The sequence below is a fragment of the Embiotoca jacksoni genome, unplaced genomic scaffold (genome assembly GCF_022577435.1).
Source record: "Embiotoca jacksoni isolate LCO1_2020_lvr unplaced genomic scaffold, fEmbJac1.0.p SCAF_6, whole genome shotgun sequence".
Taxonomy (NCBI): domain Eukaryota; kingdom Metazoa; phylum Chordata; class Actinopteri; family Embiotocidae; genus Embiotoca; species Embiotoca jacksoni.
Window position 1 is genome coordinate 2960984 of NW_027185414.1, and position 24078 is coordinate 2985061.

Sequence of the window (24078 nt, forward strand, 5' to 3'; positions counted from 1 at the left end):
AATAATAAATGAAAGCTGCCTGGATTCATTTAACTACCTCAGTTTCAGCATCCTTGCGTTGTGCCACTGTATCATGCTTGTTGAGAAACTTGAACAGAACTGAGTGATTGCTAATGACATTAGCAGCAAATGTGTGAAAATATAATGTGTTTTTTGTAAAGGCCGAGACACTTTGGACCTACGTAGTATTATTATTTAAACATATTTAAAATGATATGTCGATCCATCACCTGACCCTTCACTCCGGTGGCCTGCTTCCAGCCCCTGATATTAACACTCATTTTACTTTTTAATGATAATTAAATTTAATAGAAATTTGGGGGGGGGGGGGGGGGGGGGGGGGCGACCCTTTAAATAATCCAGGAGAGCAGCCACAGCTCTGGAGACCGGTTCCTCAGTTGAACTCAAGTTAAAGTTGTCGGTGTCCACACATGATTTTAAACTACGGTCTGCACCTTGTTGGAAATATTTTTATGGTTTATTATCATGCCGCATCACGACACTTCCTGTTGGTGGCAGGAGTGGCCCTTGACACGCGTCGTGTATCGCTGGCTGAGTTATCAGGTTGTGTGTTCTTGCCAATTATACTCATTACAAGTCAGCCAATGAATGTTGTTTTCTTGCCATTGTACCAGCAGCTGACCGTTTTATTGTGTGTTATGCGTTTACCATGGAAAGGGTTTTGTTCAAACAAGGATTTCCTTCCTGCATTACGTAGTTGTGGATGTTGGCAGCATTTCATACTTTTGTTGTTGTGGAATTTACCTCTGCACAGAAAATCAATATAACGGAGAGTGCGTTGCATTACGATGTCAGAGTCGCAGGAACAGAGTTGTGAGGATCTGTCCAGCGTTGTTACTCAGAGCAGTATTTATTTGAAACGTTATATTTTTCAGTTCATTCCCACTGATGATGTGCAGCATGGAGACGCTGTGATGTGTACTGTTGGTTTTGATAGTAGTCACCCTTCTTTGTTTCATTGACCTAAAAGTTTACTTAAAGAAGAGTTAGTGCCATCTCTGCATGATGGAGGTCTGGCAAAAATGAGTCTCTTCTCTGTTGTAGTTCAACAGAACATTACATTATGTGTTCAATGAAAATCATCATGGAACAGTTTTACATTCAGGCAATCGTTGTCTGCCACACAATAGTGTTAGTCTTTGAGCACTTTTACACCCCCTCTCACGCACTCATACATAATGTATATGTTGCTCTCTGACTCAACCATCTCTCTCACTCTCTCTGTTTCTGACTGTCTCTCTCACTTTCTCATAAATCACTAATGTTGGTATCAGCAGGCAACAGAACCCCACTGCACACAATATCACACACACACACACACACACACACACACACACACACACACACACACACACACACACACACACACACCAGATACATCTGATGAGTGTCAAAGCTCTCACACTTATTGTTTTCTGTGTAAACCAGCAGCATAAACCCATGATGACTTGCTGTCATTTTATGTTACAGCAATATGTCCTCCAGAAAAGCAGTAACCCTTGACAACTCCCTATGTCACTACAGTACTTCCATTGTGTGCTATGACCATCAAATGATATGACCGTATGCACTGCAGCCTAACACCTAGCACCTCACAACTAATGTAATAAACACGTTACAGCTAAAAGGAGTCGTTGATTAACCAGTTAATTACTCAAACAACAGTAAAATATTGTTCTGAAAATTGTTGGGTTTTAGATGTGTCCATCTTCTCAAATGTAAGGATTTCCTTTGCCCATCTGTTATAATATGTCTCATATGTTTGGATTTTGAACTGTTGGTCAGACAAATACAGCAGACTGAAGACACCACCTGAGCTCTGGGAAATGATGATTAGCATTTTACAATGAGAAAATAATGTGCAGATGAAACAAATGTTCAGTTGGATCAACAGGAAATAAACAATTTAACAGTTGATATGTTGTTTTAGTTAAAAATAAAAACACATAATGGGACAATGCTGTTGGTGCTTCAGAGTTGGTTGAAGAAACCTTCGACTCAGGAAAATGCGATATGTGATGTTTACTATATTTTGAGAATTAGACCAAACAAACAAATAAAACATTATCAAAAAGCTATTTTGAAAAGAGTCATAATAGTTTTAGCCATAACATAAATTAATTGCACAAACATGAATGTGATTTTACTTCAGTAAACTCTCTACTTCACTGCATGTAAAAGACCAAATAAACAGTTTTGTAACACATAAACACATACTTCAATTTTCAGGGACTTGTGTGAGTAAAATATTTATCTTCCAATATGACGTAAAGGAAAACACAGTTGAACATAAAAAAAAAACCCTCTATCTGCATATTTGAGATTTTATTATATATTTTAAGATCGTTTTAAGTTTTACAACAAATAAAGGTACTAAAGATTCTCATTCAGTATAAATGTTGTTGCTGTGAATGTTGAAGCTTTTTTTTTTATCCGTCAGCTGTAGAGTTCCAGCATCCGCTAGAAAATGTATGTACAGTATATATGCAGCCAGTGATAGTGAACTGAGAATATGCACTTCTCATGTTTATGTGCATATACACACACCAAAGTTATCTTTTTATAATTTATTTTCTCTGCTCCATTAAAGGTCCCTTAAACCTCCTACTGGATCTATGGTTGTGTTCCAAATGGTGTACTTCCCTTAGTACTAAGATATAGTACTTTTACATGTACTTGTGTAGTATTTAAATTTCAACAGGCTAGTGTTGTCTCAAATCATACACTGCGGTTCTGCACTTACAAGAAAATAACCGTAACGTTTGAACGCATCACCTGCCAACATATGTCAGCTTTAATTATTTGAACCAGAACTGTGTTTAACACACACAATAAACACACTGATGGCTTCTACCCCACAGCAGTATGGTGGTACTTACTGAAAAAGACACACTTTTGTGCAGTTTTCAGCAACGGCTGCAGCTTCCTCAGACGCCTTGATTTAAAAAAAATCTTTATATCGGTGGTCATTCCCTTCCTGCTGCGCAGCAAAAAGTGGCACCCGTTGAGTGTGAAAGTGTGCCGCATATCACACTCAATTTGGAACCGTTTTGAGTGCATCATCCTGGTACTTGTAGGTCACCGCATGTTTCCATACTTGTGATTGTCAGTGGACTCTAAATTGAGTGTTATATAGTGACTGTACATAATTACCCCATTTGGAACACAGCACATTTCAGCCATGGCTGACTTACTCATAATCCTTACAGAAAACACACCTGTAGTTGCAGTATGTATGAGCATGTATCAACCATGATAACCCCTCTTGTCTCCCTTCCTTTCTCTCTCCTTGTTTGTCTACCAACTGTTGTTCTCTCAGGACGGGAACTTCACCAAAACTGAAGTCATGTCAACGCCACAGGCCGCGGTTGTCGGACAGTCCTCATTTGTCGACTTTGGTGAGAATAACAAAGTTTTGTCATTTGCTGTGTTTGTGTGACTGACTGTGACTGTGATCGGACACTCGAAATGGGAAAACTCAAAAACAGAGGAAGTCAATGTGTAAACACACTGAAGACTCTTAGAAAAAGTTGTCGAGACGGGAGTAGGCTAGATTGTACTTGCCACATATGTGTGTGCGTGTGTGGCAGATCCTTCCTCTTCCAAGTCCTCTAAGCTCCCTCTGCATTTGAAGCTGTGGAGCTTCAAAGGCTTCCAAATAGGACTGTCTGGTCTTTTTGGCTCTGGCAGTTTCACTACAGCCCTCTCATCACATAACGTTTTTATTTTCCCTATAGAAACTCACAGCACAAATACCACGACTCAACCTTTCCCCAACAGGCTAATCTCACACATGTGCACACAGTTGCAGGCACACACTCCGGCACAACACGCACTGATACACTCTTCCAATCCCACATGGAGCCAGATTTTTGTGAACATCTTATCCCCTTAAACAATCTTGGCCAGTAGTATTCATTGTTCCGCTCAGAATTACGTTTATCCTCAGAAAATCTCCACGGGCTCTCTAATCTCCAGGCTGCAGCCTGTGCACCACAAAGTGGCCCCCGGTCATCTTGTCAGAAGGGGGTGGGTGTTGTGGTGGCTCTTGGGATTGTTTTTAAGGGTAAATAACATTTCAGTTAACAATCTGATGGTGTACAACAGTGAAGTGAAGTTAAGATAATGTGGATGGAAAACTGAAAGAGTAATATTGCTCTGATCTCAGCTTCTGCTGTGGAGGCGCCCTGAACAGTGCACAACACCTACTGCTGATGGAGCTGTTCAGGTAGTGAGCACGAAGTGAGCGCACGCTACTAGGATGGCTGTCAAAGGATGAGTTCACAGTTTTCTAGACCCTTTCGTCAAATACAAGTCGTTATTCTTAGATTTAAAGTAAGGCTTTGTAGCTTCTGATGGACAGTGATAATCACTGTACTGTGCTGTTTTGCACAGCTCTTCCCAGAGGTCACTGTACATCCAGCATCTTTCTTGCAGTAGAGGTCTTCGAAAATGTGCAAATTCTCCGTTGTCTCCTCTCACAAACACTGTCCGCAGTAATTCACATGTGGCGGCTTAATGACTGCAGGGAAAAATGCTGCAGTGTGTCCACTCATGTAACATCTGTGGTTTTTAGTTCACTGCTTCATGCTGACTGTGCATTTCAACTTTTCAACAACCAAACCCAAATGGAAAATGCACCATTTTGTGGGGAACCGGTGGATCTTTTTCCCAAACAGACAATGAATACTACATCATTCAGATGAAGAGGAAAAAACTATAAACTTGATAGGATATCGATCCTATCAAGTTTATAGTTTTTTCTGGTTTTGTGGGTCTTTTTATTTTTTGTTTGTGTGTTCATAAAATGTTTATATTATGCTTCTTAGAAAATTCAAACCAATTCTTTTCATTCTGTGTGTGTGTGTGACTTTATCACTCAGTTTGAGCTACATGCTGTCATTAGCTTTGTAATGTTCAATGCATTTTTAATTAACTTTTGGGACAATTTGGCACACACACACGAGCACACACACACACACACACACACACACACACACACACACACACACACACACACACACACGAGAGCGCGCACACACACACACACAGACACAAGCATCCATGCAGAGCATCACACTGATGAACACTTCCTTATTGGCAAGATTAATCTGTTAATCTCATTGCAGCTGGGGGTGTCCATCAAATATTTATTGAGCAAACTCACCCTTCCTAAATTGGCAATGATGTATGAGCCAGAGGGGAAGTGACCTATATGATCTGGGTGGATGTGTGTGTGTCATGAGAGAATCCGTGTGTGTAATTCATCATCTCTGAGGGCGGCATCCTCTTTTTGTTTAAATCACCATCTTATTTTAACAAAAACTTTTTTCATTTCTTTAATCTTACTCTCATTTTTTTCCCCTCCTTCGGCTTGTAAATGTCTCTCCGAGACGTTGCCCTCGTTAGCTGAGGAACGAAGTGTTTGAGGGTCACGCTTCTAATAATCTGCCAGATTCGCGGAGAGAGATGCCTCACAGGATGTAATGTAATTTATTTTTTTTTCGTCCCGTTTTGTCTGCTTCACTCAGCACCTCCTCGGCTGTCAGTGTCTATCTTCATCTCTCTTGATCTACTGTATCTCTCGGATCTACGGCTCACTCACTTTCCACGCTTGTTTTCCTCGTCTGCTCTCTGTTCTTTAGGTGTCACTGGATCTTCAGATTTTATTGCTCTGTTGACCAGCTTCACCCTTTTCTGTCTTTTTCTTTCATCTGTTTTTTTATCTGGTTGTCGAGTAGTCATAAAAAACTTCACTTTTTACATGAGAGATTCTAACTTTGTCATCATTAGTGTTTGGCAAAATATGGAATAACAATATCTAACACAATTGAAATAAAAGTTATAATGTGTCATTATAAGCAACAGTTTAACTGATGACGTTACATTTGGACTTAAAGATGAAAGTCGTCACTACATCACTTAGGTTTTGTTGTTGTTGTTGTTGTAGTTGTTGTTTTTTTTCTCTGCATCTCCAACACTGATATTGTCAACCAAAGACAAAAAAGAGATGCTGTGTGTCAATGGGAGTAGAGTTAGGGATTTGTTATAAAATCAATGGGGCTGAATGGAAGAGTCAACATGAGTCAGAGGAGATCAGATGCACTCGTGGGTGAAACATGCAACTCGAATGAAGACAGAAGTAACACATGTCTCTTAGTCCAGTCTAAATGGACAAGTTGCGAAGGTCATGTCCATCCCCTGTTCTGTGTTGCTACATTTATGATTTGAACCCACCGTATCATCCTCTCTGTGTCCACCAGTCTAACTTTGTCAGGGTTGTTGTCATGCAGTGTTAGTTTCTCTGTGTGTGGCCTTATGAGCCAGCTTGTCTCCGAGCTAATTAAAGACGGTATCTTGGTTTTCGGGAGGCCGAATCAAGAAGAGGAAGGTGAGAAGAGGGAAAGAACGAGGCACATTTCAAAGATGACATGAAGTGAGACAGAAAAGAGGATGAAATATGAATATGTGCCAAAGTAGATGATCTAGAAAGGGCAGGGGGAGAAGGGGGGGGATGATAATCAACGAAATAGGAGTAGAGGAGAGAATGAGTTGGAGCAGAGAGGAGCCTTGCATTCCTGTGTGATCTGAAGTGGGAATTATTTTCATCACACATCACACTTTCAATTCTCACTCCATCCTGCTACCTCCGCAGCCTGTCTTCCACTTCACTTTTCCCCCTACATGTCTATGTCTGCTGCTTTCCTCCACATTCTCCCTTCATCTGTCTGTCCTGTTCTGTCTCTGGAAATTCAAATGTTTTTTCTTTGAAATACATAATAATGGATGCCTTAAACAAGATCAATAATAGTTTCAAAATGTGCAATAAAAGTAGATCGATACTTACCAACACTGACTGCAGTGTCATTCCAGTTGTATTGTGTTTAATAGTGCTTATACTTCTAGTAGGGCTGGGTGACATAAAATAGTATCAAGATATTTCAGCGTATTAAAACTAACTCTGGAGCCACTGCAAGCCATGTTTGTTGTCGCTGTGCATGAGTTACACGTGTAATGTACGCCATTATATGAACAAGTTTAAAGATTGTCATTTTCAAAATGAGAAATTACACAGTGATTAAGACATTGTGACACACCTCTATCACCAGGCTGCAGCTCTACTCTCTCCCATAAAAATGTAGTATTTAGCTCAATCTAGGATCTCATGGGAAAGTTCATTTCGTGCTGTAAGCTACAGCAGCTTCATATTTAAAATCATATGTTTAAATATTTGAAAGCTGTTTAGTTTTGATTACACTCTTCATACATCAGTCATGAATTTGTACCACTTTATGAAGGTATGTTTAGTCATGCCTGACTTTCTTTTTGGTTGGTATCATTATAACAATGATGCAATCTCACGTTATCTACTGTGATAATGGCGATACATTTTGGGCTCACATTTTGATTGTGTGTTGATATGAATTGGGCTGAATTCAGAAATCTGTGGTCCTGTGGTCCTCAATGACTGGAGGTTTTTATGGGAGTGGTGAGACTACTGCAGCAGCTTCAGCCTCTCTTTTCATGCAAGGTTACTTCATAACTTGGTAACTTACCTGTCTAGTACCCAAAAGGATCATCAGTAGAGTTATGTGTATGTCAGTTTAAATGTATATTTGTCAATAATGAAATACAATGTGTGCTCTTGCTCTCTGCACATTCACACCAAAATAAGTTTATTTTAAGAATGCCGTCCTATTGATAGAACGTGTGCCCAAAAAAGAGCATTATTTCGGTGTTTTTCAAGTTTATTTTCTGGGAGAGCCCAGCTTTATTTTCAACCTTTTTACATTTCCTTTCGAGTCTGACTCGTAACCAGACCGCTTTGTTTTTTTTTTTATCTAAAAATAAAAAGGTTCAAAAGTCTCTCCTTTTCACTGATTTAAATTCATGATCTCACACTTAATTGAGCTGCAGTTATGGTTGGAGATGACGGTGCTGTCACAAACAGTTATAAGATTTAAAAATACCCTTCCAGTGAGTTGATTGAATCGAATATTTTTCTGGACTCGGAGAACTGTCTGTCTTTGTGCCTTCAATACATGTGGACATGTGGACTGAACACACTCGCCCAACGTGACAAATTCTGTAAATACCAAACAGGAATCATTCATTTGGATCCAAGCGTTGTGTCTGTCTGAGGAGCATCCACAGGCGGCTGAACTTGACGCGTGCGTGTACTTGTGTATTTGAATGCTCATGAATGCATATGTGAATCTGTCCACACAGCCATGCTTGTGTGCTGGCAGCTCTGTTTCCAGCTCGAGACTCTTAATAGATGCACAGCATATGCCAGACAAAACAGGCCCATCTGCCTTATCACTGAGGTAATTGCATTTTTCAAAGTGACAGGGGCCGATGCATAATTCATCATTAGGTAAAGCACAAGGAAGTCCCACAACCAAGTGTGTCAGCGAGCGTCACTGCAGGTAGGACGCAGGGAGGCTGCTCTGCGACCAGCAGCTCACTAAGACAGGGAGATTTTTCAGACAGCGAGACGCGAATATGTTTGAAAGTGATATTTAAAAAAGAATGTCATAATGCCGTCTGCGTGTGCGTCTGCGTGTGCGTGTGCGTGCGTGCGTGTGCGTGTGCGTGTGTGTGTGCAGGTAAGTCGGCATGTTAACAGCCTATTTCTCTCCGCTCTCCCCCCAGGCGTTCTTTCTCCACTCATCTTATTATATTGTGCTACATCCAACCTCTCGTCCTTTCTGTCTCCCTCGCTCTCTGCTCAACCGCTGCACACCTTTCAAACCTTTTTTTTTTTTTTTTTTTTTTTTTTTTTTTTTGCTGCATTTCCTTTTGTACTTTTTGTTTTTCTCTCTTTTACTGGCCGTCTTGTCATGTTTTCAACAATCTCTTCGGTTTTCATTCTCACTCTCCATCTATTTCCCCTGTTGTCTCCGACTTCGGCAGAAATGCACCTGTAAAACAGATGTACGAGAGTCCTGCTCAGCTAGTTAAGATCAGAGTGGGTTGTATAAGCGGTATGACATAACAGCATACATCTGCATTTCTGTGAGAGACGTCCCTCCAGACCGTATTAATGAAGTAAAACTGCAGCAGTGGGAAAAATAAAACCTCCTAATCAAGCACCATTTTGTGATATCCCTCGCATTTAGAAATATTCCAATTCAAATGCAAAAGATCTCCCTGGTTTACAGTCTCCAAGTTCAGATATTAATTTGCACATTTTAATATGCAATTTGATGCAAATTACAAAGTACATCTCACACAAAGGCATCCTTCATTGAACCCGAGTGTTGCTCTTTCTTTTTCCGGAGTCTGCTGCCCGGTAATGATGCATAAGTAGTACTTTAAATTAGAAGGACCACCCACAACAATCTGCACATTAATTAGTGCTATATTTTTTTAATTCATTTTAAATTGCTGTGGTGGTTCTCATGTATGGAAAGGGAAATCCAAAACTTCCATTTTGTGTTTGCATCCACCATTATAATATGAAAGAGATTTTTAAACTGTGAGGCACACCCCCCGCTGGGGAGACGCAGGAGAGTTGCGTGGGGGAGCGCACAGGGAGAAACGGGAGGCAGAGCTACTGCAGGAGGTGAAAGGTACTGAGGCCTGCTGATCAAAACAATGGGAAGTGAGCTCTTGTGTTTTGGCCTGTTCACCACCGCGGTCAACTGTGACACACAGCAGTGGCACACAGCTCATGGAGGCAGTCAAGGCACTTAATGTCAGCAATTTTCAGCAAAATGTAGACTTGCAGTCATCAATCAGTCTAATCTCAACACGTGAATACGACACGCATATTTTAGATTTAGAGATTTAAACTTCTTGAGGATATCTTTGACAAATCTGCACAAAGTCCTAGAAAATCTTGTTTTCATGTTCTTTTAGGATAAAAAGAACCCGATGATGAATGTCTGTACATCCATGTGTGCATTACACACAGGAACTGCTAATTGAAATACTTGTAATGATCACAATTGGCACAGAAATAGGCAAATAACTGTCTCCATGGCAACATTTTACTTCCTGGTTACACATCCCAAAGCCCTTAAATTATGGAAACTCGCTCCAAAGAACAAGATTAGCCTCTCAATCAAAGTAAAACACAGATTAGTAATTACACATTCATTAAATACTAAGCATATACTGCAGTGCAGAATTAATTTGCTTTGACAATCTCTAAAGGCCTATGTACTAAATATGATTTATATCTAATAGATTTCATTGTGTGCTCACTTCATGTGACTTGACACTTGACTTTTAAATCTGTTAGTCAAACAAAATCCAACTCAGTGCGGACAAACAAGTGTGACAGTTATGATAAGTGACTTGTGCTGCCTGCTGAGTCAATGTTGTTGTTTTTTTAGAACAAGATAAATATATTGTATGTGAAATCCAAAATTGGAAATTCTGTTTTATGCAAGCATTACGTTTTGTCGTTCTGTCAAACTTGTGTTTTTATGACGCTGTTCTCCCCAAGAACAAGACCTGCATCACATCACACATCTTTAGCACACTCTCTTGCAAAACACACCCACACGCAGGACAGTGACACACGCGCACACACACACACACACACACACACACACACACACACACACACACACACACACACACACACACTCTGTCACATCATGAGGTTTATCATGACACAGGGTCTCCTAGCAGCATCCCACCGTGTGCGTTTGTGTGTGTGTATATTCTGATTTGCATTGTTATTAGTGCTGCGTCGTACTCTGTGTACTATGAATGCCGTTGTGTCACAGTGCATATCCTCACAGGCTCTCTCTCTTGTTGTTTTTAGCTCCGTCTCTGTGACCCCTTCCCCTCCCAGACCTCCCCTCTCCTCGCTGCCTTCTCCGTTTCAGCCCGTACCTGCAGTTTCCTCCCTCTGCGACTCTCTCAGCCAATCTCCATCACACCACGCATCACCAGTGGGAGAGAGAGATGAAAAGCAGGAGGGAGGGAGAGAGTAAGGCTGAATAAAGAAACTTTAAGACCGAGAAGGAGGGAGGGAGGGATGGAAGGAGAGAGAGAGGATGACTGGCAGAGAGGTGAGAGGAAACGGGTGAAGGAGAGAGCAGAATGGGAATAAAAGAGACAGTTGAATAGATAGATGAAAGAGGGTATTCATGGTGGAAAGGACAGGTGGGACAGAGGGAAGGGACGATGGTGTGTGTGTGTGTGTGTGTGTGTGTGTGTGCGTGTGCGTGCGTGTGCGTGTGTATGCAGCAGAAAGCATCAGAGACAGAACGGCGAGTGACGACGTGTGTAGGACTAAATTAGCACTCATTGTGTTTCTACCTGTTCTTTTGTTCCTCTCCCTACAGTATCCATCTCTGCCTTCCCTTACACTGTACAATATGAACGAATGCTCTCCTAGTCTGCATTACAGTTTGTTTCCATTATGTACACAGTTATGCAGCTAATTAGAAGCATTGCCAGCATCGAACTGTTTTCCCTTGGAAAATAAAAACACTTTTTTTTGGTTCCCACCATATGCCACAGTGTGTTCAGCAGCAACGCTCCTTCAGCCTCTGTGCTATGAGTTAGTGAAACTGTGGTTGGGGGACTCGCAAGGAATAAATTAAAACGGATAAATCCTCCAAATTGAAGCAGCAGAGGCTCAGATATCCCAACATTTAGTCACCAGCTGGTCCTACCTTTCCCATAGATTGCAACTTGATAGCATCTTTCTTTCTGTTCGGACTTCCCTGCCTTATAAATACCTACATCTGTCCCAATCAACATCTTCCGCTTGTAACACAGGTTTTCTTTTTAAAATGCGAAGTTGAGTTCATCCTGACGGCATCATCAGCAGCTTTTTCTCAGGCTTTAGAAAGTTTCTGTTTGATGAACAAACTGATCTCCAGCTATTAATCAGTTGCCTGGCTGCACTGACTGTCACTCAGCTTCAGTTTTTTTCACTGAGTCTGGGAACTCGGCTCGTATTAGCGTTTGCACAGCCGCTCTGAAGGGCAGAACAAGCAACGACCAGTGTCGGTGGTCAAGCGCGTTTGTCCCGCCCCTCCCTCACTTTGATTGGATGGATGGTGACAGTAACGAGCGCAGCATTAATATTTTTCAACTCTCACTGGCCGTAAACATCCACCAGCGTTCAGAGCGGAATAAACGTTCCGCACCTCGTCAAGCTGCTGGCGTTCATTAAAATACTTTTAAAATTATGCTGTACTCAGGAAAAACGCTTTGGTGGACACGGGCCATAAGTAGTCGCAGCGGTGGCAGAGTGCCGGCCGGTTCCGGCGCAGGCTGATTGGTTAAAATGAACCCGAGGTCTGCGCCAAGTAGAATGGAACAACTGCAAATGATTCTCTATGCAGGGTGACCAGGTCTGCTTCGCACCCAGCTCATAAATCAGTGCAATGCTCCTCTGATTGTCAGTCAAAATAAAATGAAATCGACAGTTCTGATAATTGATATTCAGTAAGGTGCTGAACATTCAGTTGCCACAAACAAGCTTTTCTCCCTTTCCTTCATTTCATACCATGCAAATTTAATACTATAGATTTTTCTCTCTTACATCTTACTTTTGGCTATTTTTTGGTTTTGTTAGTTATAACCACTTAGAGGTAGACAAGAAACAAGGGGAGAGCAACGCACGTCATCCCTAGTTGTGTGGTATGCGCCTTAACCAGTAGACTGTCAGGACACCCCATCATTTTTATATTATTTTTTTATCTGTTGACCAGACGAATTGAGATAATACTTCAGGTTCCTACAATCTGAGATGGTAACTTATTTCTATATATTCCATTTACCTCCGTTTGTTCGCAAGAGCCATCTTTAGTCCTCACAGGCATTTGGACATAATGACATACATACGTCATTGTGTGCGTTTTCATCAAACATTCATTTCAAGAATGTCAGAAATAAATAAATACATCTACCTTTGGAATATATATATATATATATATATATATATATATATATATATATATATATATATATAATTAGCTCACCTCACTGGAAGACAGTTTATCCACTCATTTGTTATTCAAAGCACGATGTCATTAAAAACAAAATAGGGCACTCAATAAGTAGTTGACTTCTTGTTGACGTCTGCAGTGCATCTCATTATGTGTTCCACTTTCTCCCCTCTTCCTGCCTCTTCCTCAGTTGCCCTGATAGCCACATTCAGTTCCTCCTCCTCCCTGCTTTAGACTGTCATTCATCATCATTGTCATTCAGTTTTCCCCTGCCACATGGCACAACATCTGTTTGGGAGTGTTGTTGTTGGCCTGCTGAAACCGATTCAGATAAAGCGAGTGATGAGAAGCCTGGAAACCGTTTCACCTCGTTATGCCCGATGTCGATTTAAACGCCAACCCCTGAACACAGTGCAGGTGTAGTGTCCCTGTGAACCAGCCAAACCTCAGAATCTGTGCAGGACACCATACAGGTGATGATCAAAGGAATATTGTTTAAGTCCTTGTCTTGTTGGTAAGTTCCTTTTACCTCGAACCAAACACATCTAGAGATCTCTTTCAAAGACTTGTTATATCAACGAAGCACATGATGGCCTCACTCGTTTTACTGTCGGCCTTCCAGGAAGTCGTGACGGTTCGCGTGCATCATGTCAGGGAGCTTGAACTTGAACCATTAATTAGAATTCAGGGCTCGTTCGTGTTACTGAAAGCACCTGTGATCGTACTGCTTTGACTCCTTCAAACTCTTACAAGTCCATTGTGTTGGTAAACCTTGATTTTACTTCACCATCACAAGCAGCTGGACAATCAACCAATTATATCTGATACACACTTTAATTTTGTCATATCACAGTTTTCCATAAAATTCTCATTGCGGCTCAACAGACAATGACCTTCTGAAGTTAGACCACTGAGTTTTTGCTATTTTGGCATAAGAAACAATGAAGAGAAACAAAATAGTTGTTGGTTAATTTTCCATCAACTGAGTAAGTGTTTCTTCTCAACAGTTATAATTTTGAAGGTAAATGCAGCCATTTATTGTGACGTACTGCGTCGAGTCGTACCGATAAATCTGCTCATACTGGCCTATCTTAGATATATATCGGTATCAGCATATATGGTGTACTATATGCGCTGATATGAAACGTTTTTTTCCGAATATAATGGAAAAAAGTGCTGTAAAGTTTACTATTAACTAGTTAACTATTTCAGTGCACTGAAGTCAGTGTGGACAATTTTCCATCAGTACATATCTTCATCTTAAGTGTTTGATAATCACATTTGAGAGATCATTGCAAAGAGTGTGTGTTTATATTCTGTATATACAGCATATTTATATAAAGAGTATTGGCAGATATATTGATATCTGTATTATTATTGGCCCAGAAAATCCAGAGTCAGTCGGGCAATGTAATGTACAGGATGTAAGTCATATTGATAGTCCCGAAATGCCTCCTAAATTTAACAAAAGCTCTGATTGTTTCAGGAAGTATTTCAATTTGAACTGATCTAATCACCAAACAGTCTCCAATAACATGCTGCCATAGAAGGAGGGTTTTATTTATGTCTAATATCTGCCTTCACAGAGGCCACATATTTTCATTCTCGTACTACAGTGGATCTACGCACGAGTCTGCTGCTCTAATTTCTACAGTGTTCATGGTTTACAGGAATTCAAGCAGTCTATTTCCTCTCAGTACCTTCCAGTGTTTCCAGGTGCTGATGTTGTTCTGGTTCAAGACCTGAAGGCCACGTAGATCACTAAGGTGTCTGCCTCACTGATGCAAATGTGGTGAAGAGTAATTTGTGATTCAGTAAGCATCACTTAATGAGGGATTGTTCTGCCCTGCTTTAAGTGTCTGTGTGAATCTGTGTGTAATCTGAAGCTGAACTTGGTGAACTGAAGTGTTTTTGCTTTAAAGAGCTGTGATGTGATTTGGGAGGCTCTGTCCCTGTTTGTACATTAGATGAAGCCTGTGTAGTGTTATGATTATAATAATTAATAGCAATGAAAATTGGTGGAGAAGATGACACCTCAAGTCAACTGACATTATTAAACAGCATCAAAGAGACAAGTGCTGCCTGGATTTGTGTCTGCTCGTGGAAAACAAGCAGGTGTTTCTGTGATCCGACTCGCACACAGGAGAAAAAAAATAAGAAAACAGCAAAGATCTTTTTCTTTGTTGTCAGAAACTGCTCCATGCTCAAAGTCGACTGCAGAACAAATCCGAGGCATTGTGATGGAGGGAAAATATTAAAATAGCACAGTTTTGGGAAAACAAAGCATCCCGCCTCCCCTCGTTTCAATCCAACATGGTTGCCTGTCGATCTCATGCTCTGTGTCTGTTTCTGGCAGATGGCGATGGCTGCCAGGACCACCTCCTCCCCGTGTGTTTGGATAAGAACTGTCAAAGCAGTGCCATCTACCTCGCCAAGTCAGGCATGAAAGAGGTATGCACACCACCATACTGACAGCTGTCTTTGAAGTAATTTTAATGGCTTTGCTTGGTTTTTCAACTCAGTAAAACATTTTTCAATGTGCTGGCATTCACACCACCCTGCTCTCCTCTGCTCTCTGTCCATACCTTCTGCTCAAAACTCTGATACTTCTGGACGCTGCTTTGTTCTCTGTTACATTTTTATTTTCTCCTCTGATATCTGTTCGACTCTTCTCTTTTCCGTGAGTTCCTCCTCTTCCAAAGCTATTTCCCTCAGGGATTAATAACATTTTTCTGATTCTGATTTTATTACACTCTCAGAGGAGGCATAGAGGCAAAGATTGGATTGCAAAGTATGGATGAATTGGATTGCTGTCATTTCTATGTAAATGACTGCTACTGGTGGGATACTATAGTCAATAGCTCAGCAAATAAAAACATTTTTGCCCAGCTGTATATTTGATATACTGTAAAAACTTCTTCTACGGTATCTCACAAAAAAACAAACTTATATGTGGCTCCCTCATTCATTCCTTCCTCAATAGAGAAATATTTGAATAGTCTTCAAAAGTAACGGATTGTGTTGGGTGCTTTATTCCTTTTTTCTCACTCACTCTGAGAAACAAACACATGCAAATAAATGAACATGCCAACTGTTCAGACAGGAAGAGATTTGAAGAAACATTATGCAGCCACAAAATAATAACAAGAGGATTTGGAAATATGATAATAAGGTGAAGACATTACTTACAGTACTGTGCAGTATTGCAATGAATCGTATTTTCATATTCATCTTTTAATCTCATACAAAGTGCAGTACATTGAAAAAACAAAATCCACATTTGGTGTGACCATCATTTGCCTTTAAGATTGCACCAATTCAATAAACTTATGCACAGTTTTTCAAGGTACTTAGAGAACTTAAAGTTCCGGGATGTTGAGGGCCACACCATATACAGTATAGTAAGACTCCTTGTTCATCTTCAGGCTGAAGGTGGTGCTTTATGACTTTATGAATAAACTGGGGACTGATAAGACACCTTACTGATGGATAAAAGCCTAATATCTTGAGTTTCTAAAACATTTGCACAGTAGTGTATGTGACATCAACCAATGTTAAACGTGAGGGAAATCACTTCCTTTATTTGATGAGAATGTAAGCAACACCCTATTGCAGAAGGCTTGACAGTTATTCAAAATAGTCATTAAAAAACTGTTAAATCAGTAGTTTGGAAGAATTAATTACCATCCTGACTATAAGAAACCAAAACTCTGTTGGTAGGAGATGAAATATGAAATGCCGTCTTCCTTGTCTCATATTTGACCCAACCTTCCCCCCGACATCTCTCATTAGTCTTTTTATGGCTGCTTAAAACAAGTTAGTTATGCCTTTGCTTGACATGAAGATAATGACCAAAAGAGGTAGCCTGTAAGCAGACTGAAGTGTTTTAACATTTGAGCAATGCTGTCTAAATCTCACCTAACCAGTCGCTCCACTGCGATGACAGGGCGCCGTTCCCCCATATAATCGCGGTCTATTTCAAGAAGGCATTAACCACGTGGCTCGCTGCAGGAGGATCCTGCTTGGAAAGACCATGGCGGCTGATCCAGCGCACGTCCCTGTGTGTGCAGGGCCATGCAAGATAGATGGAACAGATTTACACACACACCCATGCAGTCCCATCCAATTAATCTACAAGAAGTGAATATATGTGCACGGACATGATCACACACACTTGCTCTTACACTCACATGAACACACACCACCACCACCACCTACGTACCATCTTGTGATTATTTTCAGTTGCATCCTACCAGTTGGCAGGAGCCCACCTCTCATTTTTCTTCCTTCCTCTGCCACCAGGGAGCTACATTCCACTCTCTTTTTTTTCCCCCATCCAAAATAGATATATTACAGGCTTATCTGCATGCCCCCCCCCCCCCCCCCCCCCCCCACACACACACACACGTGCTCACAAAAGCCACACATTGGGAGACACACAGATGCATACTCCCTGTGGACATGCCTTCTTTTGTTGGCCTGTCAACAACTGAAAACAACAACAAAAAAATGATGGAAGGAAGAAGTGAAAGGAAAAGTGCTGCAGAGACGGGAGGGGAGGCGGAGAGTGGAGGACTTATTGGCACTGATGGATGAAGTGAACACATGTTGTGTTGCATGTTGGTATGTGTCTGAGAGACACTCCTCGCTGTCAAAGAAAGAGACAGGCAAACAGGGAAGGGTGGGTGCAGTGAGGAGTAAAACCAGAGTAGCTTCCACAGTTGTATGCAAACGTTCTGGGCACCTCTGAGAAATTACAGACTTTGTTGATCTTTGAATATAAAAGCAGTAAATACAACCCCCGCAGCCAACACATGATAAAATGAGTCTTGTTTCAAAGGTCAAAGCAGTCAACTTAAAAAATAGCAAGCAAGAAGTAACTGTGGCAGCTGCAAAAGTGCCGCCCCTCGTACTTCTGCCACATCATGAGTGTCTTTAGACCTTAATTGATTCAACTCGGGTGAAAAGGAATTTGACAAATTGTTCAACTCTTTACACGTTGTGGTACCACTCAGCAACCTCTAAGCAACCAACAGAATTCCTGAAATTGAAGCTAACTGACGCCTACAAAGCAGTGGAGGACTATAAAAAGATTAAAGTGCTTCCAGCTTAAACCTTCCGCTGCCTGAAATGACATTAAGAAATGGCAGTTAAGTAAATGGTAAATGGTCCATTCACACGCCAATGGTGGCAGAGCCGGACTGCCATCAGGGGCTGCTTGGGGTTCAGAGTCTTGCCCAAGTACACTTTGCCTGTGGTTTGGTGGATCCAGGGATTGAATTGTCAATCTTATGGTTAGTGGGCAACCCACTCTACCATCTGAGCCGCAGTTAAGGGCAGCTGTGGAAGTCAAAACACGATCTGAAACAACAAGAATACCAGATCTTTTAAGCAGAAAGCAAACAGAAAAGCCGTCATGTTGCTGCACTGTTCTGCTGTGAAGTGAGGCTGACTTATCTGCGACCTCATCAAAGATGTCAACATCTTAAGTACACAAAGCAACATCTGGATAGGCCCAAGTCTTTTTGGAGACCAGCGCTGTGGACAGATGGAGTTATAAATGAGCTCTTTGGCCGCAATCACCAGAGATATATTTGGAGAAACAAGATTAAATTTTGACTATAAAGCATTTGGTTGGAATTATTCTGCTTTGTCACAGGAGACGTTGCACGTTAGGTTGTTTTATTTTTTTTGGTATCATTTTCAAGTAAAACATGCAAACAGTGCATTTGAAGTATGCCTTATGTTTCATGTCTATTTGCTGCAGGGGTTGTATTTGCCTCTTAACACTTCTAAAATCAACTAAATATGGAATTTTCCCCAAGTGCCCAAACACCACGTAGCAGTAAGCTTTATAGCTTTATCTACATCTCAGTACTGATCATATCAGTTCTTGATTATTTCTGGTGTTAACACTGAGTCCTATTTATGCCTGGTCATCGACTGAATATAAAAGTCTGGGCTTCAGGGTCTGAAAAATAAGGCCAATGTGAAGTGCCTTAAACTGCAATACCACCGAGGGGTAGCCTGCATAGAGGCTCTGGTTCTATTGACTACCATTCAATTTCTCCCATGAAATACAAAGCCAATCATTTCTTACCTCATGTCATAATGGTGTCATTCACTGAAGTCACTCCTTCTTTTTTGTTGTTTTGCGGTCCGTCGGACAATAATTCCATCATTTGTTAGATATTAGATCTCAAAAAGCGGCATCTTTAGGGGCGTTTCTGTTTGATTGTGGTGTAGTCAGATTTCTGCTATAGGTGGGCATGCAAAATGTCTTCAGGTTCCCAATCAGACCGAGGCTTCAGAACAGCAGTTCACTAACCAATGACATGACATTGCTGTTGGTTGCCACTTGTGCCTGATCATATACCTTTTGTGTGAGTGTGTGTGTGCATGTGCGTGAGTGTAGCTTGTTTCTCCATTACAGTGGCTCCTCAGCCATTTTAATGGTTCTCTAAGGTATCTGCCCACTGACAGTAAGATGGAGAGAAGAAAAGAGTAAGAAATGAAAAGAACAAGAAGCAGGTAATGGAAAGGAGAGATTGTGGGAGTGAGAGAGGAAGGAAACTAAAGCAGGATTTAGGAAGGATGGGGAAAAGAAGTAAAGAGAGAGAAAGACGAGCTGAAAGAAGAGAGGACGGTAAAAAAAAAGAAGCCCTTTCTGTGGTCCGTTTCTTGCCATTTTGAGTGAACCCTCTCATCAAAGGGGAGGAAGGTTGGGAGAGCAGAAAGGAAGAAAGGAGAGTGAAAATGGGGAGTAATGTGTATACAGGCAAAGACATGATGAGATGCCTTCGGGTGTGCACAGAAATCCCGCTGAGTAGAAAGTAGTGTGTATCTATAGTTCATCTCCAAACAGCGGTTCATCCCTTCCTTCCTGCAGCCTCCACTACAGCTCTGCATCCACCTCTGCAGCAGCTGCCGGCTGTTCGTTCACCGTATTGGAAGAAACCACAGGGGGCTTCCAACAGTCTGTGCTTCATTCTCCGTCCTCGCAGACACACTGACCATGTTTATTGCACTTAGATCCTTCCATATTTTAATCCTACCATCTTCAATAACACGAAGGAGCATTAGAGAAGAGTGAAATTGTGCGTCACAAATGTCAAACAGATAATAGCAAGGAAAAACAAACAGAAAAATGTGACGAAAGATTTGTTCATTTCAGACAGAATGATTTTTCTGAACATCGGAAAAATCGGTCACAAGAACAAGCAATGCGCATGTTTCACCCCACGGTGTGTTTATTATGTTTAAGACTGTGGCTCATTTCCAGCTGAGTGAAACAAAAGGTAGAGCTGAGCTATATTGCTAAATAACATCTCAATATCCCCACCCTAATAATTTAGACGTCAAACACCCTGCAGAAATGACATTAGATTTCTGCAGATCATTATAAATATTTTACAGAGAATTTCTTAGAATTTAATATCAATACAAAGAGTCAAAGTTATCAGACTTCTAAGGTACGTGGGACCAGATATTTTCTTTTGTTGAAAAATGTATTTGAGGAAGTGAGAAGGCAGATGAGTGGACGTTCTCTTGCCTACAAGAAAACTGTATAACAGTGCAGTCCAATGTAACATCTCGGTTTGCAAACTAGTTTATTATAAAGTGTTGGATCATACTATCACAAAACAGTATGTGGTGGCATGCACTATATAATTGTACAGGGAAGTGAAAACTATAAATTAACAAATATATATGCATGAAAATCATTCAAAACGATACAATAATTATAGCCATGTCCATCTGCCATACTTTGGATCTCCTACATAGAATGCAAGTATTCACAGTGCTTCACTTTTTCCACATTTTGTTATGTTAAACCCTTATTCCAAAATGGATTAAATTCATTTTTTTTCCCTCAAAATTCTACACACAATACCTCATAATGACAACGTGATAAAAGTCAAAAAGACTTGAGGCTGTAATTGCTGCCAAAGGTGCTTCAACAAAGTATTGAGCAAAGGCTGTGAATACTTATGTAGGTGTTATATTTTCGTTCTTTATTTGTAATAGATTTGCAAAAATTTCAAAAAAAAACTTTTTTCACGTTATTATTATGAGGTATTGTGTGTCGAATTTTGAGGGGAAAAAAATTATGTAATCCATTTTGGAATAAGGCTGTAACATAAAATGATGTGGAAAAAGTGAAGCGCTGTGAATACTTTCCGGATGGTCTGTATACTATAAATATTGTACTATATAATGTATCTCTAAAGATGTCCCATAAACACCTCACATGCACTCCATCAATGGACACTAGCTTTGGCAGTTGCGAACAGAAATGCCTCCCATCCCCATTCAGTGACTGAAGAGCACGCAACTCACATGTGGCCAATGTAAGATGTATTAAAACTACACCCGTTATGTTACTGTTCGTGCAGTAAAAGTGCCAAAAACAATCAAGATTAATTAATTACTGAACTAAGTTTGATTAAAAAAAAAACATAAAATAAAAAAAAAAATGCTAAATTGGGTCACCAAATATAACTGGGCACGACCCAAGAACATTCTGAACAGTGAAATCTATAGTTATTTATTGTGTGTAGACAGTACATGGATGTTTTTCTGAGCACATTTCTGTTTGTATTTATTTTCTTGTTAACATCCGTATTTGAAAACGTGCACAACACAAAAAACGCCCCCGTGAAGAGCGAGCCAGCTGCCTACTGTTGTTGCCCAGACAGTGTAAGGGCAGCCAGTGTGAGCCAGACAGCCTCCTTCCAGTCCTCCCAGTCAGCCGGTCAGTCAGTGGTCAAAGAGGTGACACTGACAGCAGGTAGCACAGTCCCTACCCTGCCAGCTGACACAAAGACATATGGTCTCTCTCCATCTCTGGCTCTGACTCTTTTCCGGTGAAAAAAACGATGACCTCATTTACGCCTGATGATTAAAAAAACAAAAAAAACAAAAACATTCGGCATCGGGGTGTTTTGAATCAGGACACATCAGTGTAAGGTCTACTGGGTTATACGTTGGCAGTATTTGCAGATGTCATCACCATAGATAGAGGCGCTGTCCTGATGGATAGAAGGGTTTGGAAGGACAGAAATATCATCATATAATGTGATAATAACATCCCCGCAGGTAGAAAAGACACCACAGTGTGTTGTAGCATTACCACTCAACAGTAACAACACTTACACCAACCCTCACATTCGCCACATTTGGTTATTTGCCACCTTCCCACCCACACTGCATAAAAAAGTCCCACATAAAAGCACAGCATGTACATGGCATCAGTTGTATTTTCCTCATGTCTGCTCTGTCATCTACTTTCCTCTTTCTGTGCAGCCATGTTTTTATTTATATTGTGAACGGAAAGGGTTAATCCTACACTTGCTATGTTGCAAGTTTGCATGCTCACATGAGATTTGGGGAAGTGAACCTTAATGACCAGGTGAAGTGGACTGAATTAATTACCAACCACCTACTTTTGTAAACAAACAAAACCAGATAGGTAAAATGAAAGCAGCCATTTAATTCAATAAACATCATTACCTCTTGAAATAATAATTTGGAGCAGTGTATTTTCTCATCAAGACCATGTTCAGTCTCACAAAAATGCTTCAAGACTTTGCGTAATTTAAATAACAAACCTAATCCAGCTGGATACTGACGGCATGAATTTGAAGAGATTAAAGCCATGAAACGTCACGTGACAAAGTCCGGTGTTGAAAGTCAGACACAATTTACATTAATGCAAATTATATTTCTGCTTCTGTGTTGAGCAGTTTGCATTTTGTTTTTCTCCCTATCTTTAGAATTAATATTTCCTGTTGCTATTTTTACATTTTAGCCAATCCAGTATGTTTTTAAAAAGAATCACAACTAGGCCAAGATGCTTACTGACAGAAAAATATCAGAAACCACTACCTCTTATTGAAAATACTTTAGTTGTATATTCTGTGTTGGCAAATTGTATTTTCGGAGAGAATATTTTAGACCAGGGGTTTCCAACATTAAATATGTGTGTTGAGTATCAATTTGGTATTGTTCACATACAAGAAGCTCTTTCAGCTGGTTTGGTGGAGCTCAGCTGCGTGAATAAATGTTACGGTGTCTGAGAGCCACTCATTTAGTCAAAGTAGCTCTCAGAGGGAAAAAGGTCAGGGGTCTGTGTTTTAGACGTCGTCTCGGTTAGATCACGATAACAACAGACATCATGTCACTGAATGCATAAAAGACATTGCCTTTAAAAAAAAATATATATTTTTTTTTAATTCTTTGGACAGCCTCGTTGCCTTATAATGTTCCAGCACTTCCCCCGCATCAGCTCATGAAGCCCACCTCCACCTCCCACCTCCACCACAGGCCGCCCACGTTTTAATTTCTTGGCCTAATGAAGCGGCGTCTCTCCCCGCCAAGTCGAATCAATGGGAGTCTGCGAGAATGCCGCCGCTTTTTCACTTTAGTCATCAGCGCACACAGGAGAATGACTTTACGACGGTGTCTGTGTTTGTGCCCTCTCCTGCTTTTTACATGTGTTTCTATACACAGTATGTGCTTTGGCGTTTTCGGTGTGTGTCTGCGTGTGCATGCATGCAGAACGCCACAATAAACCACCTGTACGCCGGGTTCTTCTCGCTGTTTGATAAAAACCCATTTGTATGCGGGATCCTTCCCCTCGCCACCATTTAAGCCATCAGATTACCTCGCAATGCACAAATCCCATCATCGTCTTCATCTCCATTAACTCAGTCATTTGATCCTCTGTGCTAACACATTCACACACACACACACACACACACACACACACACACACACACACACACACACACACAAACAAGCTAACACTCAATTTGGCGTTAATATGTTAACGTGAACCAACGAATGTCAGCGTGGAGTTATTTTACATTTACGGTCTCGTTGTTTGACTTGGAGGACGTTGGGTCACTGATTAATCTATAAAGACACCCACTTGACATTATTCAAATACTCTCCTATATTTAGTGATTCAATGTCAAAACTTCTGCCGCCACGAGGAGCGAGTAACTGCTTCATGATTTATTTAAGGAGCTCTCTTTTTCAGGTTGGCTATTCATTGCAGCTTCCCAAAGAAAAATTATTTGATTAGACTTGGAAACCTTTAATATACTCGCTGAGCCTCGTTGGATTTGCC

The 24078-nt window shown here is 40.8% G+C and overlaps 1 protein-coding gene across 1 annotated transcript in view; it reads left to right on the forward strand.

Moving 5' to 3' along the window:
- itfg1 (integrin alpha FG-GAP repeat containing 1) overlaps positions 1 to 24078 on the forward strand; it is a 154313-nt gene that overhangs the window by 36448 nt on the left and 93787 nt on the right. Inside the window, exons 8-9 of the mRNA XM_069173976.1 lie at positions 3341 to 3419; positions 15301 to 15395. Of these exons, the coding sequence (XP_069030077.1) occupies positions 3341 to 3419; positions 15301 to 15395 (174 nt within the window). The remainder of the gene's footprint in view (positions 1 to 3340; positions 3420 to 15300; positions 15396 to 24078) is intronic.